The 17342-nt window shown below is 46.9% G+C and overlaps 1 protein-coding gene across 4 annotated transcripts in view; it reads right to left on the bottom strand.

Moving 5' to 3' along the window:
• The window catches only part of DTX2 (deltex E3 ubiquitin ligase 2), a 33645-nt gene extending 16857 nt beyond the window's left edge, over positions 1 to 16788 (bottom strand). For 3 of the 4 annotated variants that reach the window (XM_054589760.1, XM_054589762.1, XM_054589763.1), the window contains exons 1-5: positions 16640 to 16788; positions 15297 to 15461; positions 13854 to 13984; positions 5890 to 6245; positions 3187 to 3820 (exon numbers count right to left, since the gene is read on the bottom strand). In XM_054589760.1, coding sequence (XP_054445735.1) covers positions 3187 to 3820; positions 5890 to 6157 — 902 coding nt within the window. In that variant the 5' untranslated portion in view covers positions 6158 to 6245; positions 13854 to 13984; positions 15297 to 15461; positions 16640 to 16788. Of the gene's footprint in view, positions 1 to 3186; positions 3821 to 5889; positions 6246 to 13853; positions 13985 to 15296; positions 15462 to 16429; positions 16513 to 16639 lie in introns of those variants that run through there. The other variant, XM_054589761.1, reaches the window with a different exon arrangement.
• Positions 16789 to 17342: the final 554 nt, after the last annotated feature.

The raw sequence follows: 17342 nt of genomic DNA, 5'->3' as shown, positions 1-17342 counted from the left end.
CCAACTCCTTAATTTTAAGAGGGGAAAAGAGAGACCTGGAAAGGGAACAGAGCTGGCCCAGAGGCCTGCAATGAGTGAAGAGGAAGTGGGGTGCCTTTAGAGCAGGGGTCCCCAACCTCCAGCCTGCAGACTGCTACTGGTCCAGGACTGCTAGGAACCAGGCCGCACAGCAGGAGGTCAGCTTGAATGTAATGCACTTGAATCATCCCGAAACCATTCCCCACACCCTTGGTCCTTGAAAAAATTGTCTTTCACAAATCCAGTCCCTGATACCAAAAAGGTTAGGGACTGCTGCTTTAGAGGAAGGGAGAATGGCAGTGAGAACAGAGCAGATGAAAGCAAACTGGAAAAGCCATTTTCTAGGGCCATTTAGTGCAGAGACAAAGCAAACCGAGGCTTAGTCACCCTAGAACTGCAACAGACTGCTGGTCATAACCACCACCCCAAGTCATTAAAATGCTAAAACAACCGGCACACCCTCTATTAAAGAAGACAAGAGTGTGCATGACACACTTTGGAAAGTTTTCTATCCAACATCATTAAAACACAAGTTTTGATGCTTAGAGGGATAAACTTCAGCTACCAGGAAATTTACTTAAATCCAGGAGCTGTTACAAATGATGTACCTTCTCAATGTATAACTGCTTACTCAAAAAGCCTCCCAGGGCACAAGGAAATCTGTCCGCCAAGGTTTTACCCAGATTGAGCAAGAACTGATTTGAAACCACATGGGTTCTACAAATTTTGATTCTACTCACATGGGTTCTTTCCAGCGGCTACCAGTAAACATAGCTGGTTCTCAGGCTTCCCCGGCCTGTGGCGCTGCCTGCCCTGCTGCCTTCTCCTCTTCTCCATACACATGGTAACTTTCACCTAATGCTGTTGACATTCATTTGGCTTCAAGAACTATAGATACCACAGCCCCTGGGGAGACCGAGTTGCCAAGTGTTTTCAATCCTCCTGTCCCTGCTGGGTTAAGACGTCAGCAATTTATTAAGCACCCCCCGCCCCCTCCGTCCCCAGCTGACTCTACAACACCCATCAGAGAAGGGTTAACTGATGAGGGCCCAACTACAAATAAGATACAAGTACACCTAGTTTTTCAAAGAAGGGACAGGCCCATGCAAGTAAAGAATGCCCCTCCCAGCTCCCAAACGCTGTAGGAGATAAAGATGAACATCCACCTTAGGAGGCAGAACCCTTTGAGGTTGTTTCAACTAACAGAGCAAGCTGGCCTAGTTCCCTCCTGGCTTACAATGCAGGGCAAGCAGCAACATGCATGGCCTAGCAGCAAAGGTAAGACCGTCTGGCCCACCCACTTTCCCTTCAGTAACTTACCTGGCCTGTACCAGCTGGGCCCACAAGTCTCTTGGGCCCTCTGGCTAGGGAGGGGAAAATGAATGGAAGCCCCATAGCAGGAGAAAGCAATCAAGCCTATTAAGTCGCCTGGCTCAACCCCAGAATCCCAGCTCTAGAACAATCTAGATTACAGAAATTTGCCTCAAAATAATTAGTAAGAACTTAAGAAGCCCCAGGAGACTAAGCAAAGTTGACCTAGTAGAAGCTCTAGCCCTACTGATAATCATTCTGGAATAGCAGATATTGTACTTTTTTCTCTGAAAGAGACTGACCCACATACTGGAGGGGGCCTCAAAAGGGGATTTGGTGAATCTGGGCTACCACAGCGTCCTGCTTGCTTATGTCTATGTGAAAGTACACAGAGAAGGCCCAAGTATGTTCCCAATTCCCAGAAAAATCTCAGATGCACATGCCCCAACTGTCGGAAGAAGAAAATGCCCAGGAAGATTCTCTGACCCATTCAGGGCCCATTCCTCGCCTTTTTGTCAGACTCCTCCTCACTCATCCCACTGGACCCAACCTTCTGCATTCCTTTCCTTTTGCCTTTAAGAGAGCTTCAAGAACTCCACTAGTCCCATATGGCCCACTCTGGGTCTGGGTTTAATCCCAGCCCTGCCACTAGCTGGCTATCCTGCCAACCTCATCGGCCTCAATGTGCTCACCTGTAAGCCAAGGACACCACCCACCGTGTGGCTGTTATGAGGATTAATGAAATCACTCACAGAGCCTGCTCAGTGGGGCTGGCTGTAATGTGTGCTCAGTGAATGGCAGTTGTCACCGCGTCCTCTAGAAACTGGTAGGGTCCTCTGAAACCTAGCTTGAAAGTAATGCTAGAGGCAGCCCAAGAAGCTGCCAAGGTTTCAACAACACTAGGAAGCTTCAGCCCTCATTGTGGTGAAGTGGGCAGGGATGGGGCTGGCTGACTGGCCTACATCAATGCAAATCAACAATATGCTCACTCCCTGGGAAATGGGGCAGCCACAGGCCCACATACCCAATCTCTACCTGCCCAGGTCACCCCTCCCACCCCCACCCCACCAGAAATCAGCTCTCATCCCAACTATCACTCTGAGTTCTCAAAATGTTCTCCAAACCCAACACTCTCAATAATGACCAATGACAAGGCCCCTGACAGTGACAGGTGTCTGAGCACCCCAGGAACACAGCCCAGCTGGCCATTCCAACAGCTCTTCTCACTTTAAAGTGCCAGCTGGTCAGGATAAGGCCTATTTCATCATCTTTCTCAAGGTGCAGAGAGCTCTGATTGACACTGGGCTGGAATTCATCAGCATAGGAGCTGTCCTATGTCACCTGTTGCCACTCCCCTCCCCTCCCCAACATTTTGCTCTCTCCTTGACCAATGTTTAAGTATCAAAGCTGAGCTTACTACCTTCCCTTGGATAAGACTGTGAACTTAGAGGGGAGACTGAGCCTTCCATGTCTGTGTCTTCAGTACCTGACACATAGAAGTCAATGAAATGTTCTCAGGCACACATTACCAGCTACATGGTACATAGGAACATCCAAAAGGAGGTCAGATGCTCTACACAGAGAGCTCCGATCTCCTGAGTGAATGGAGGGATTATTGGTTTTAACCTGTGTGGCAACTACCAGCAGGTCAGGTAGGCTCTGTGGAATGCAAGGCTGTGGACAGCTGTGGTACCATGTGGCACATGTGTAGGAGAAAACATAGCAGAAACAATGAAGGGAGCAGGTGCCAGGTCTGCAGGTTTTTGGGCGAGTCTTCCCAACTAAGTAAAAGCAAAAACCTAAGCTAGATGACAAGGTAAACAGGTAAACAAAATGACCCTCAATAAAACAAGATACCTGGCTCCACTGGCAGTGGATGATCCTGGGGGCTGGTGCTGAGGTCCCAGGTGGGAGAGGCTGGAGCAGTAAAGGGGCTGGTTCCCCAAGGAGGGTGGCAACCCACCCCAGGGGTTGGTGGTATTCAACCTAGGTGCAGACCTAGCTCCAGAGAGTGAGGGCTTATTGTATGGGGCAAAGGCCTGGTGGGCCCCAAAGACAGCAGTCCTTTGGGGAGGCTGGGGGACAGGGTATGCAGGGAGGCTGGTCATGGAGTGGCGGTAGCGACCTGACACAGGGCCAGTTCCACCGCCATTGAGGCACTGATGGCAGGAGCAGGCGACTCCTATGTGGCCCGGCGGAGCAATGATGGTGGTCACTGGGTAAGGGGGCCCTGCTTGGCGCCGCACGCTACGGCAGAAGCTTGAAGTCTTGTTGGTTTGTGTGTGGGTGGCATAGTTGACGATGTAGTTGTACCCCAGAGGTGCCAAGTCCACGAGCTGGTTGCCCCTGGCCACCTGCTGCTCCAGATAGTCACAAATGCTGGCTTCATAGGCCGTCCAGGAGCCATCATCGCTCATCCACTCCCAGACAATGCCCCGGCCCAGGGCTGAATGTTGAGGGAACAGATGTCTCCGCACAGCCCGCATGGTACCTGTTTTTTAACGAGTATTACATATAAATGGTTAATCTGCTAACCCCAAAACAAAGGGAGTTTAACAATTATTTTTTCTATAACCAAAATAAAGAAATATGATCACAATATATACAGGGCCACAGTACCATTTGACCTAAAGGTTGGCATTGGTTGTTCTTTCCAAATTTGGGGTGAAGGATAGAGAACTCTCTTTAGGTAAACAAACTGTGGCCCAAAGAGATCAAGAGGGAGAAGGGGATCCGTGCTCCTGGGCAGGAGAGGGGGATGCTAGAAGCTCAGGTCAAAGAACTGCCGTGGCTCAGATTCAATGAGGCTTTAAAAAATATTTCTAATGATGAAACTTATATAGCCTCACTTAAAAAATTAAAAATAAAAAAGTATAAAGAAAATTAAATCATCCATAGTCGAACCACCAGAGAAAAGCACACAATTTATATTGCAAATGCATTTCTTCCCATGCAGTCTTCTAGGCACATACATTCAAGGTAACCAAGAATCATACTGAAAAATTTTTTCTGCTATGTTCATGTATTATGTCCCGTACCAGGAGTATGTCTTTAAAACTCTGTAAAATTCATTATTAATTGTTACATAATTCTCTTACACAGATGTCCCATTCCCTTTGACTCCACGAGTAGCAAAATACTGGGTAACACCCTGTGCTTAGCTTATATTCTAAATAAAATTAAACCTGAAGATTAAAGAGAAAAAGAAAAGAAAATAAATTAGGCCATGCTTCCAATAGCACTTGCCAAAAGATGACAACTGCAATTTCCACCTGGTCTCCCAAATGCAGCAGCCCTTGCCTCCACCCACAGGACACAGAGGGATGCTCTTAACCCCGAGTCAGATCACATCACTCCTCTGCCCAAATCCTTCCATGGTTCCCTCTTTGAGAATAAAAGCAGCCCCTTTGAGAGACTGCAAAGCACTGGAAAACTTGAGCCTTCCTCCCGCCCTTCCTTCAGGTCTGTCTCCGTCCCTTGCCAGTGTGATGGAAGCTCAAACTCCAAATCAACCTTTTCCAACACTACACTGCCATTCCCTGATTAAGACTCAATGCTATCTAATATAATACACAATTTATGCATTACCTTATTTGCTACCTTTCTCAGTTTCCTGCAAACACTATGAAGGCAGGGACTTTTATCTACATCCAACGGACAGAATCCCGATCATCTGCCTGAGAATGCTGCTACAGGGATCAGAACAGGGCTCCTCAGTCTTGAAACAAGTGACATTCTGGGCCAGCAACTATCTGTTGTGGGGCTGGTCCTCTGCACTGTAGGATGTTTAGCAGTATCCCTGACTTCCACCTACTAGCTGCCAGTAGCACCCCAACCCACAGTCGTGACAAAACTATCTCCAGGCCTTATCAAATGTCCTGGGGGACAAAATCACCCCTAGCTGAGAAGCACAGGGTTGGAGGGAAAGGGCAAGCTCTGGAAGGAAGTTGGTGATCAAAACATCCAATAAAACCAAACATGAGCGCACAGGAGAGTGAAGTGACCTGCCCAGGTCACACTGCTACGGTGCACTGGAGCCTGAGCTCATCACCAGGCCTTCTTAACTAGCACGGCACACCACCTCCGTGCTGGCAGCCTGCCAGCAAGAGCCTCCACTCTCTGTAGGTGGGAGCAGGCATTTTTGGTTTGGGAAACAAGGGGGAAAGGGGCTGGAAGGGCCTCTGCACTGTGCTCCCAAGGTACCTTCTACTACTAAGAGGTCCACAGCAGGGACTCAAATAACGTGGTTTCATTAAAATGCTGATGAGATGCCGTAGGAACTTAACTGTTGTTTATAGCAATTAGCTTGTGGTAAAACTGGTTTTGCTATACATTGTTTCACTTAAAGTCATAGAACCTGTCAACGACATTAAGTGAAGACTTACTGTACATCTCGCATTGTGTGGTACCTGCTATTTTTCATAGTACTTGCTTCCCAAACACATGCATTTCAGGGACAGGACTAAGCTCTGAGAGTCAGTTCTATAGCTCCAATACCTAGCATGGCGCCCAGCCCAAAGCAGGTCCTTGGACACATATCAGAGGCAGAATGTGTCTTACCTGTGTCCTGGCGAAACTGGGTCCAGCTGGGGAGGTCAATGATGTAAGGGGCCAGCGAGGGGTCCGCTTGACCTAAGGGAATGCTATGGGCCAGGCTCCCCAGACCAAAGCGCTGGCCCTTCTGCTGGACAAACTGCTGCTCGATGTAGCTGCAGACAGTGGCACTGTAGGGGTGCCAGGTGCCCAGCCCATCCTGCCACTCCCACACAGCCACTGCCACAGGACTGGAGTACACCTGGGTCAGGGAAGAGCTTGGGGCCATGGCCATCTTCCCCAGGACTCCCTCTGCCTTCCCAAATGGCTTCAGACCACTCTGGGCTGGTGTCTCCGGTTCATCGCCCAGCGTTTCCACAGACCTGTAAACAGAACAAGCAAGCAATTATCAATGTACACAGTGGCTCTGCCACAGTCCACCTCAGTGCAGGGGGGAAAAGTCCTGCTTTTCCAGTCACTTTTTCCCTAATACCTTAAGGCATCTTGAATCAAGTATCTGATTCTATCTCTTTGCTCAAGTAGCCAAGAGGAATTCAGAGTCAATCAAGCAACCAACCTACCTCTACAAATATTCAGGAAGAAACAGTGAATTTTATGTATTGATTATCAGCCTAGTTTCTGTCTGTTTACCAATAATTTCCCTCTGACCCACTAATAAATGTATCCTTTCACATCACACGTACTTTCATGAGTCATCCCAAATCCCTTATTGACTGAGGCCATGACGACCCCTAACACCTGCATGAGGACTCTACGGTTTCCAAAGCAGGTTGGTTTTGTTTACTCTCATGCTACAAACAGGTAAAAACTGTCTCAAAAAGGACCAAGGCTCAAGGACAGCCAGGAGCTCAATGGCAGAACTGGGACTCACAGCACAGGCCCTCCCTCGGCCTGAATCCCCAGGCTGCCCCAGGAGGCGTCACTAACCATGAAGGTTGCCCTCGATAAACATTAAAATCCCCTGGCTCTTGAAGCCCAGCCCCTCCGCACTTCACTCTCTGTGCCTGGGCTTCACTGACCAGTGGGGTTAGGTCCAGTGAGTGTATACCCGTCTTCCAAGACATTCTTCCCCCAGTCACTCCAGCCCATCTTCCTCCTTTGTACACTCTATTCATCTTCAGGCTCAGCCTGTCACTCGGAGCCTTTCCCTGGCTACCCAACTCGTGAACTTCTTCACAGCACCACCCAGAACTCTACGCTCATATACATGTACAGGTGTGATGATGTTTTGCATCTTTCTACCTGCTCCTCTCCCATGACCAGCAGCAACCCTGCAAGTCTGCCCTGTCCACAGCCATATCACCAGCCCCAGCATAGGCCTTATGACATACTGTTATATACATGTTACTTCAAAACACGGCTGAATGGGAGGGCACAATGATCCTATGCACCTGGAGCGGTTTGAAGGCGAAAAGTCTGTGAATGCACTATACTGTAGCAGTCCCCCAGAGCACCAGCTCCCAGAATGTGAGAGGAACAAGACAAAATTTAGTGGCAAATACCAAATGTACTCATCTTATTTAAGCCTAATAGACTAACAAGGTGCTTTTTCTTCCATTTTATGGACAGGAAACCAAAGATCAAAGAAGCGAAAGTCTTATTATCAAAGGTCACATTTATATTGCTAAGTGTCAGCATAGAAAGCAAACCAAAATCAATCTGGCTCTGATGCCCATTTTCTTAGAGAAGAAAGATCAGCCTGAGCTCTACCTTGGGCTCCACTCACAGGCCCAATTTAGAGAAAGGGAAGGAGGAAGGGAGAGAGGAACCCGCATTTCAAGTCCTGTTACAACATGCTCATGCTGACCTGGTGCCGACAGGGTTCCCTGTCACACCATCTACTCTGATTCCCATACAAACCCCTTAAATACAGATGTCGAAGTTTATCCCCATTTTGCAGATGAGCAAATGGAGGCCCAGGCAGTTGCAGTGACTTGCCTACATGGCTAGTAATAAGGCTGGGACTCTGGGCTTCCACTGTTGTCCTTAAGACTACACTACACCATCAGAGTTTCAATAAGAAGGCCAAGACCACTGCCCCACAAGGAAGGTAGATCTGGAGAGGCATGTGAAAAGAAACAGGTATGGTAGACTCTGGCATCAATCACTGCTGATTTACTCTACTCATTGGATCATCCTGATGAAGGTACTTAAACTTGTCAAGCTTGCTTTCTTTTCCTTTCACTTGGAAATGAAGATACCAACATCTATTCTAAAGCACAGATGTGTATGGAGCACTCAGCAAAGTACCGGGCACACAGTAGTTATCAGCAAATCTTGGCCTTCCGCCCTTTTCCTCGTCCTCTGAACCCCAGTCCCTCCCCACCTTTAAAGTTTGGATGAGGAGTGGCAGCCTATGGCAGCAGTGAGCCACACAGCATAAGAGCACAGGCAATGAGTCAGGCCTGCAATAACTGAGTACACCTGTGAGTGCCAGGGCTGCCACTGAGCTGCCAACTGCTCCAATGAAAGCACACATCCCGCCCTAGAGGACTGGACCTAGGATACCCTTGGGCTGGCTGGCTGGCTTATTAGCTCAGTGCCTGCAATTAGAAGTCTCTGGAACCACATCCAGGTACAAATCACAGGACCAATTTCAGGGCCAATTACTCCTAAGCCTGGACTTTCCTCTTAGCAACTCCTGACAGGAATCACTCAACTCTCAGGCAGCACATGCCTCCTATATATCAGCACACAGCATGTCCATACCTCTCATATATCAGCACACAGCATGTCCATACCTCCCCACATCAATCAACTCACAGAACTTTGCCAAACAGCCTAAGAAGTACTGTTAAGAACTTCCGCTAAAGCTTTTCATGAAAGTGTTCAGTCTCCACAGACTGCAGGCCCACAATGGTCCAGGCCATTTGGGTATTGGAGACCCAGAAATGAAACAACCATAGTAAAGAGCCCCACCGTGCCCCGGTGCTGTCCCCACTTATATCAAGGCCTCTATTTTATGTCCAGCCAAATTAAATTCTACTGAGTGCCAGAACATTCAGAGCCATTTTCCACCTCCCAGCGATTGATCCTCTTGGTGCATGTGTCTAGACTCCTGCCCTCTCCACATAAGACCCCAAGCAAACATGTTCATCTTTCCAGACTCAGCCACAGCTCCCGCCTCCTGAGCCCTCTGACCTCCACCTTCATGAGCACCTTAACCACACATTCCACTTATCCTTGGTTTCAGTGTCCACCTCCCCACTAGAAGAGGGAACTGCTGGAGGACAGAGCTAGGGCTGACCCAAAGCTGGAGCAGCAGCTTTTCAATGTCCAATACCCCAGAGGGTCTGATACATGAGAGGACAAAAGAAAGGAGAACCTTCTGCTCCAGAGGCCAGGCATTTGAGGCACTACCCAGAAATGCCCACTGGTGTTCCACTTAAACACAGCAATTATGCATATATAGCAGCCCTGTCAATGTACCCATTCTCTATAACCACCTCAGCTACTGGGGAGCTGCAGTTCAAAAACCTAATTTGTTTTAGCTCCTAATGACAGGGCTATTTAGTCTTCTTAATTATGAAAATTATTATCATCATAATTAGCCATGGAAAAAAGCCTCAATGTGGAAGCAAAAACACCTTAAGATAATGGAAATTTTTTATAAGATTTTATTTATTTATTCTTAGAGAGAGGAGAAGGGAGGAAAAACAGGATGATTCTCTCACATGTTGAGAGAATCACCCATCAGCTGCCTCCCATACTAGCCCCAACCAGGGACTGAACCCATATCCCCAGCATGTGCCCTGACTGGGAATCAAACCACAGACCTTATGCTTTGTGGGACGACACCCAAACAGGTGAACCACACTAGTCAGGGCTTAAGATAATGGAATTCTTAAATAAATTATGGAATATCCTAATGATAGCCTACAAGTCTTGACAAATGTTTACAAAAGGCCTACTGACTTAAGATAATGCTTATGACAAATCAAAAATATAGGCTACGTAAGTGCACATGCTCTGCTCTCAGGCAGGGCAGTGTGCCATTTACTGAGCACCTACTATGTGGCACATACTCTGCATGGTGCTTTTGTCATCCAGTTCTCTCAGCCCTCAACCATCTTTAAAAGTAGAAGTCATTCCCATTTTACAGGTGAGGGAACTGAGGCCAAAAGAAATTAAGAATTTACCCAAGATCAAGTGGCTAGTCTATGACATCATAAAACCCATGTTCTTTCTACCTTACATAAAATAATTTTTAAAAGGCCAGAAGGAACAAGTATGAAATGTTAATTAAAAGTGATGGAATTAGAGAATATTTTTTTTACCTGTTTCTGCACCTGCAAATGTCCTTTTAAAAATAAAACATAATTTTTTAATATCAACAACTTTGACCACAAAACAAACCAACCAACCAACCCGTCCTGCTTTCCTTTGTATTGTCTCACAGAATTTAGCTGCAAATCCCTTTCCACATCACTGTGGCTCCGAGGCACAGAGGAATGCTGCCATTCTACCACAGAGGTGTTTTCACACGAAAGAAAACAGTTGCATGTGTCCAAAAGTCTTTCTATTCCCAGTGGATTTAAAAAAGCTTTAGAACAAGATCTGAGATAGCACAAGAATGTGAGTGAAAACCATCTTTGCCTGACTGTGGGCCTTCGGGTGGGTGAACCACATAAATGGATCCCACTACAGCTGTGGCCTCTGGGAAGAACTGCCCGGGTGCAGTTTTAAACTCAGACTGAGGGACTGTCAGCTTCCCAACATGTGAAGGAGGACCCCATCTGTTCCCTCCGAAGCCCACCAAAGTACAGAACGACTTGGCCCAAGCCTGAACTTGGCAGTTCATACTTTAGTCCACACTTCTGTCAGTGTGTGTCCTGCCTCTGCTGTCCTGAGTGGAGATGACAATCTGTCAGACCCCTCCTCTCGGGTCATACACACTGTGCTCTACTCAGTCTCCCATGTACTCAGTGATCTTGGGACAGTCACCTCCCCTTCTCTAGGCCCTACTTACTACTCAGGTGGCTGGATGGATTTTCCAACAGAGCCCTTTCCCAAATATGATTGTATGCCACTCGTTGATACGTAAAACACAGAAATGAGGGGTGCTTTTTTCAACACGGAGGTGGACTCCCTTCCTACTTCCCAAGCTCTTTTACAGAATAGAAGAGTTCTTTGGTTCTCAGGCCGGGGCTCTTCCATACCAGCCAGGGCTAGAATAGAAGAGTTCTGAGGAGCACCTATTAGAAACTGGTGACACCAGGTGACTTCAAGTCCTGTTTTCTAAGCTGCCTCACTTTTAGGCTCTTTTTAAGAAGCCTGGCCTGAAACTCCATACCCTATCAGCTGACATGGGAGGATGACCTGTAGCTAGAGAATGACCTTCAAAGACTTCTTACAGTACAGCCCACCACCTGGGCACTGTCAGGAAGCCTTGCCACAGACCTGGGAAGGTCAAACCCTTCACAAAAACACATCAAAGAAATGTTCTACTTTAATAGAAATGTTACTTGTAACGCAAATTTAAAACAGTGAAATATTACCTTTTGCCTATCAATGTACTAAAAATAACTTAATTTCAATACTCAGTGCTGGCAATAATACACTGAGACTTCATAGTTTGGAAGGATAAAACTTTTCCAGAAAACAGTTGGGTAATATGTATCAAGAGGTTTAAAAATGTTCACTTGCTTTGACCCAACAATTAAGAATCTATCTAGGGCCCTGGCTGGGTAGCTCAGCTGGTTAGAGTGTTGTCCCAATAGGCCAAGGTTGCAGGTTTGATCCCTGGTCAGGGCACATACAAGAATCAACCAATGAATGCATAAATAAGTGGTCAACAAATCAATGTTTCTCTCTCTCTCTCGCTCTCTCTCTCTTAAAACTCTATCTAAGAAGATTTAGAAAAATTTCGATATAAAGATATTCACCATAGCATTATTTTAACTAGGTAAAAGAAAAGCATAAAGAAAACTCAATAAAAGTGTACCGAAATGTCAACAACAGCTGCCTTTGAATACAGAAATTACAGGAGACCTTCTGTTCAACTTTACTTATATATCTGAACTTTTCACATTTTCTGAAGTGAGAAAGTATAACTTCTGTTATCAGAAACAAATCTCTTTAAAATAACTAACACTTTTAGCCCTGGCCAGGTGGCTCAGTTAGTTGGAGCATCATCTCATACACCAAAAAAAGGCTGCAGTGTGATTCCCGGTCAGAGCACATACCTAGGCTGCGGATGTGATCCCTGGTTAGGGCCTGTACAGGAGGCAACCAATCTATGTTTCTCTCTCACATCAATGTTTTTCTCTCCTCTCCCCCTCCCCACCCTTGCTCTCTAAAAATCAATAAAAACACATCCCCAGTGAGGATTTAAAAAAATAAAGTAAAATGCCTAACACTTTTAAAAGATCATAACTATAAACCAAACCACCACCACCGTTGCTTACCATCATTACTTTAAATGGCTGCTACTATCCCAGCGGGGTTTCACTAATAACAGGCCTTGTCAAAGTACCATGACACCTCCTTGCCAAGAGATATCCCCCATCCCTGAGTTCCAAGAAAATGCCTAAAACTGAAAATCCAGGTGCCTAAACTATTACAATAGGAGAACACTGCAAGATGGGGATATTATCTTAAAATGAGATGGCTCAAGCCAGTGCCACCCAGAACTTACTAGATTTCTGAGACACCAGGAAACTAACAGATGACTTGTTCCTTGCACACTGGGCTGTTGGAAGGGAAGTGACAACTCCTCTTCTGGCTGGTGCCTCCCCTGAGCCCTCCAGGGACAGGTCCCAGCAACCTACAATTTCCTTGTGGGAAACTTCCACCAGCACCAAGAACCTACTGCCCCTTCTCTGCCAGCAACAGCCTGACCACCTGCAGTAATAACAATAGCTACCAACCAAGAGCTTACTATGCACCAGGCACTGGGCTAACCATAGGTGCTCTCACCGAATCCTCATAATCCTGGGGGGTCAGTATTACTTCTATTTTATAAATGAGGAAAGTGAGGCAAAAAATGATAAGCAACTTGACCAAGAATAAACAGATGTAAGTAAACCCAAATCTATTTCCAGAGTCCACCAAGACAGAAGAGAAATTGATGCTGGACAATTCAACCTGCCAGATGTGTTTTTCTTAGCCTACACAATTTTCCCTTTTTTTTTTTTTAATTGAGCTGATGTTTAAAAATTGAAGTATTCACCATTTTTTAAAAATCCAGATTTCCAGCTTCTTGAAAACCAGAAAAGTTGGCAATATTTTCAGACCTGACCTAGATTCATTATTCGTCCAGAAAGAACTAGCTAGTACACACCCTCCAGGTTACCACAGTTACCATGAATCCTCTCAGCAGGAGTCAGCCAACTTTTATTATTGATTTGAGAGAGAGAGAGAGAGAGAGAGAGAGAGAGAGAGACAGACAGACATCAATTTGTTGTTCCACTTATTTTTGCATTTGTTGGTTGATTCTTGCATGTCCCCTGACCAGAGACCAAACCTGCAACCTTAGTGTATCGGGACAACACTCTAAGCTTTTATTTTGAGTGGCTGGAATATAGAAGTTTACTACATTTCTTAAAAATAACTTAGTAAATAAATATAAGGAAGGCTGAGGTAAAAATTAAAACAAATACACCAAAGAGAACACGTAATTTATCTTTTTACTCCATGTGCCAAGCACAAGCCCTGGCAAACAATTTCTGTAGGCATACGCAGAATGAATCAGAGACTTTTCTCCCTAGCCCACGGTCCCCTTCCTGTTGCCACCTTACATACCTTCAAAGTGTCTGAAGCCAAGGTCACCATCCTTCTTCCTAATTCTGCTTTTCCTCCTGGATTCCCTGGCTCCACTCTGCCCCAGGCAGTTACAAGAAAAACCTGGGAGTCTTGCTCCTCCTCCAGGTGGCCCCACTGCCCGCAAGAACCGTGACTTACACTCTCCTCCCTTCCTCCCTCCTCAGTGCTCACTGCCAGCACCTGGTTGGGACCTTTACGCCTCTTACCTTGATAAGCTTTCTCTCCCACTGGCTTCCCCAACTCGTCTCTCCTTCTAGTCCACCTCAGAGACAGGTGTAAGATTGAGCCTCCTGCAGTAGAGTTCTGATCCTGTTTCTTCCACACTGCCACCGGATTTCTGGAATAAAATTCAAGTTCCTTGGATTGACACTGAAGCTCATCACAATCTAGTCCCTCCTTATCAACAGTGTTTGCCAGAGCACTTTCTTTTAATACACTTTCACCTGTACCTCCCTCTCCCCAACCCTCCCAAAGAATTTAAGTAATGATTTGCTACCACATACACCTCCAAGTCTCAGCTCTACACAAATCCCATTCACTTGGCCACCCTGCCTCACCTGACCCATACTTCCAAGGCCCCATTTAAATAGCACCTCCATGATGCCTAGTGTGCCCAACTAAAAGAAAACACCCTTTTATCAACTTCCATGGCATTCTGTCTGTCCGTTACAGTTCTTGATGTCCTTCAATCAAAGGCAAAGGGTAAAACACAAGTTCACCTCCCCCTTACCAAAAGCTGGCATGGTATAAAGAGACAGTCATAAAGAGAGTAATTCAATCAAATCCAATCCACACCTTCCAGCCAATGTATGAATTTTAAATGCCTCCCCCGCCCCCGCACCCCCTCGCCGCATTCTTCTGCTAAAATCCTTCTCCTCCCTAGTGCCTTGGCATGGCCCACAAAACCCTCCATACTCAGCCCTCTGTCCACCTTTTTAGCATCTTCTACGCTCACTCATCCCTTGCTTGTCCTTCCACCAAGCTACTTACGGAGGCCCAGACATGCTAGGTAACTTCACAACTTTGCATTTGCCAATTCCTCTGCCAGGCTACTGACCCTACTTTCTAAGTCCTACTGCTTCACAACTCACTTTAGCTATGAGCTTCTAGAAGCTTTTTCAACCTTCTCACCTTCCCTCCTACTCCTTCCTGGAGGGGTGGTGGCTCTGCCCCGTGAGTCCCTACTCCTCAACACATACCACACTGACAACACCTTGTCATTATCTATGGTTTGTCTGTCTTTTCTACCAAACCACCAAATTCCAGAAGACGGAGGTCTTGTTGCTTCTCACTGTATCCCAGCACTGAGCATGGGGCCTGACAGAAAGGAGGCTCCCAGTAAAGGTTCATGAAACAAAGAAATAAAAATTTCCAGTTTCAATGCAGAAATCGTGACTTATGTCCTTTATCCCGTAAAGCATGTCTTAAAAGTGCAAGCCATGTAGAAAGCACCCTCTAAGACTGGTTAAACAGGAGAAGCCATTGGCAAGAAGCCACTTGAATTTATTTAAGAGAGTTGGCAATCACCAATCCATTACCAGGGATCACTTTCATCCAGGGGACCTCAAATTCTACCCTCCCCAGCCCCCACCTTCTCTACTGAAAACCAGATTAATAAGGCAGCAATGAAAAGTCCCCATGGCTCTCACCTTTTCTCTCTGGAGAGCTGGCACAAACTGTCCTTTCTTGATGGAGACACCAGATCCTTAGGAGGAATGACTTGTTCGAGTTCCCATCTTGATATAAAATGCAGACAACAAAAACCAAGCAAATCTGAAAGGCTTGCTGACTCAGCGACACAAATTCCAAGGCACCTTTGCCAGTAAGGAAGAAGATGATCAGGTTTTAAATTGAGAAACAGCAGTTAGTGAAAATGAATGCACAGATGTTGGGTCCATGCTCTGTGACTGGGGACTGGAAACCACCGGATTTTTTTTTCCAACACCCTAGGCAGAGCAGATAGTACAGGAGTCTTCCTCTGCCCACTCAAATAATCAAGGGGATTGTCACAAAAACAACAACAGCAACAACAACAAAAAAACCCTGAGCCCTTTCCTTTCATAGAAAAGCCCAAAAGGAAGGACTTTATAAGCTAATCTGCAGTGCAGACATCCAGGAAATCAACACACCAGAAAAGGTAAAAGTTTGGCCAAAATCACACAGCAATGAACAAGAGGCCTGGTTATATTAACTCTGATGGTTTAAGTTAAAGCCTAACTTTGGCTACCAGAAAGTCTACCTTGTAGAACTTGAGAGAAGCCGGGATGGCATGCAGAAATATTTTTTAGTTTAAGGGTCCAAGCGTTTTGTGCACACACTATTTCCACTGCTACTGGCACTTCGGGAAGTGGAGCCAGTAGCTAGCTGGCTAAGAAAGGCGAGATGAAAAGGTAGCTCCAGAAAAAGTCTTCTAAATCCTCTTCAGCATACATTACGCGCCCCGCAAATGTAGCGCAGGGTCCTTGGAAACAGGAGCTTCCAGGAAGGCGGACCCCACTCGGGACAGAGAACAGAGTTAGGAGGCAAAGTCCTCTAAATTACAGCACCCGCTCCAGTGAGTCGTTCAGCTGGAGGCAGACCCCAGCAGAACCCGCGCCCTAACGGGCTGCCGGGTGGCAGTATCACCCCCGCCTCCTCCCAGTCCTTTGGCGAGGGGTCCACTCCCCACGACAGACCCAAATTCCCAGGGTCTGCGTCCTCCACCTGCTAGCGCTTTGGCTTCCACCCCGGCGTTCACTCTCCCACCCAGCAGCCAGTCAAAGTTCCCAGCACCAACTTTCACCTCGGGGACCTCCAGTCTTGAGACCAGTCCTCCCAGGCCCCCTTCGCACTTCAACCCCGGACTCTTCTCCGGCCCGGCCCGGCCCGGCCCGGCCCAGCCCAGCCCTCCTTCACTTCCACGCCCGCCCCCTTCCGGTCCCAGCTCAGCTTGGTCTCTCCCGCGCCCTCAGGACCCTGGCGACCAGCAGGTGGCCTGACCTCCCACTCTCACCGAGCTGAGGAGGGCGAGGGGTCAGAATGAGGACACCGCCGCCCTCGGGCTGCAGCTCTGGCTCGGCCTGGGAACGACTCCGGCCGCGTCCGGCACTCTGAAGAGAAGACAGCCAGAGTGAAACTCCGCGTCGCAGCTTCCTTGCGCTCCGGCGCGCATGCCCACGACGCGGGGCCTTCTGGGAAATGTAGTTCAGTCGGGGAGGGGGCGGGGTCTGGGGGACCTGTTCAGGTGTATCTACCCTTCTTCCTGAGCCTGCTCGCTCGTCGAGTTACTCCTTCATTAATTTACTAATTATTTTACATAGTTTTAAATTTTATTTATTGATATTTTTAGAGAGAGAGGAAGGGAGAGAGAAACATTGATTTGTTATTTATGCATTCATTGGTTAATTCTCATATGTGCTCTGGCCCAGGACTGAACCCACAACCTTGGTGCATGAGGACCACACTCTAAGAAGTGAGCATGGGGACGACACTCTAACGAGCTGAGCTACCTGGCCAGAGCTATTTTACATCGTTTTTTTAAAATAAAATAAATAAATAAAATTATTTTTTTAAATAAAATAAAAGATTTTATTTTATTTTATTTTATTTTAGAGAGAGGAGAAGGGAGGAAGACAGGGAGAGAAACATAGATTGGTAGCCTCTTGTTTGCCCCCAGCTGGAGACCTGGCCTGCAACCCAGGCATGTGCCCTGACTG

Source organism: Pteronotus mesoamericanus, unplaced genomic scaffold (genome assembly GCF_021234165.1).
Source record: "Pteronotus mesoamericanus isolate MK-2021 breed Mesoamerican mustached bat unplaced genomic scaffold, CSHL_Meso_final scaffold_167, whole genome shotgun sequence".
NCBI classification, from domain to species: Eukaryota; Metazoa; Chordata; class Mammalia; order Chiroptera; family Mormoopidae; genus Pteronotus; species Pteronotus mesoamericanus.
This window is presented reverse-complemented; position numbering and strand designations above follow the sequence as displayed.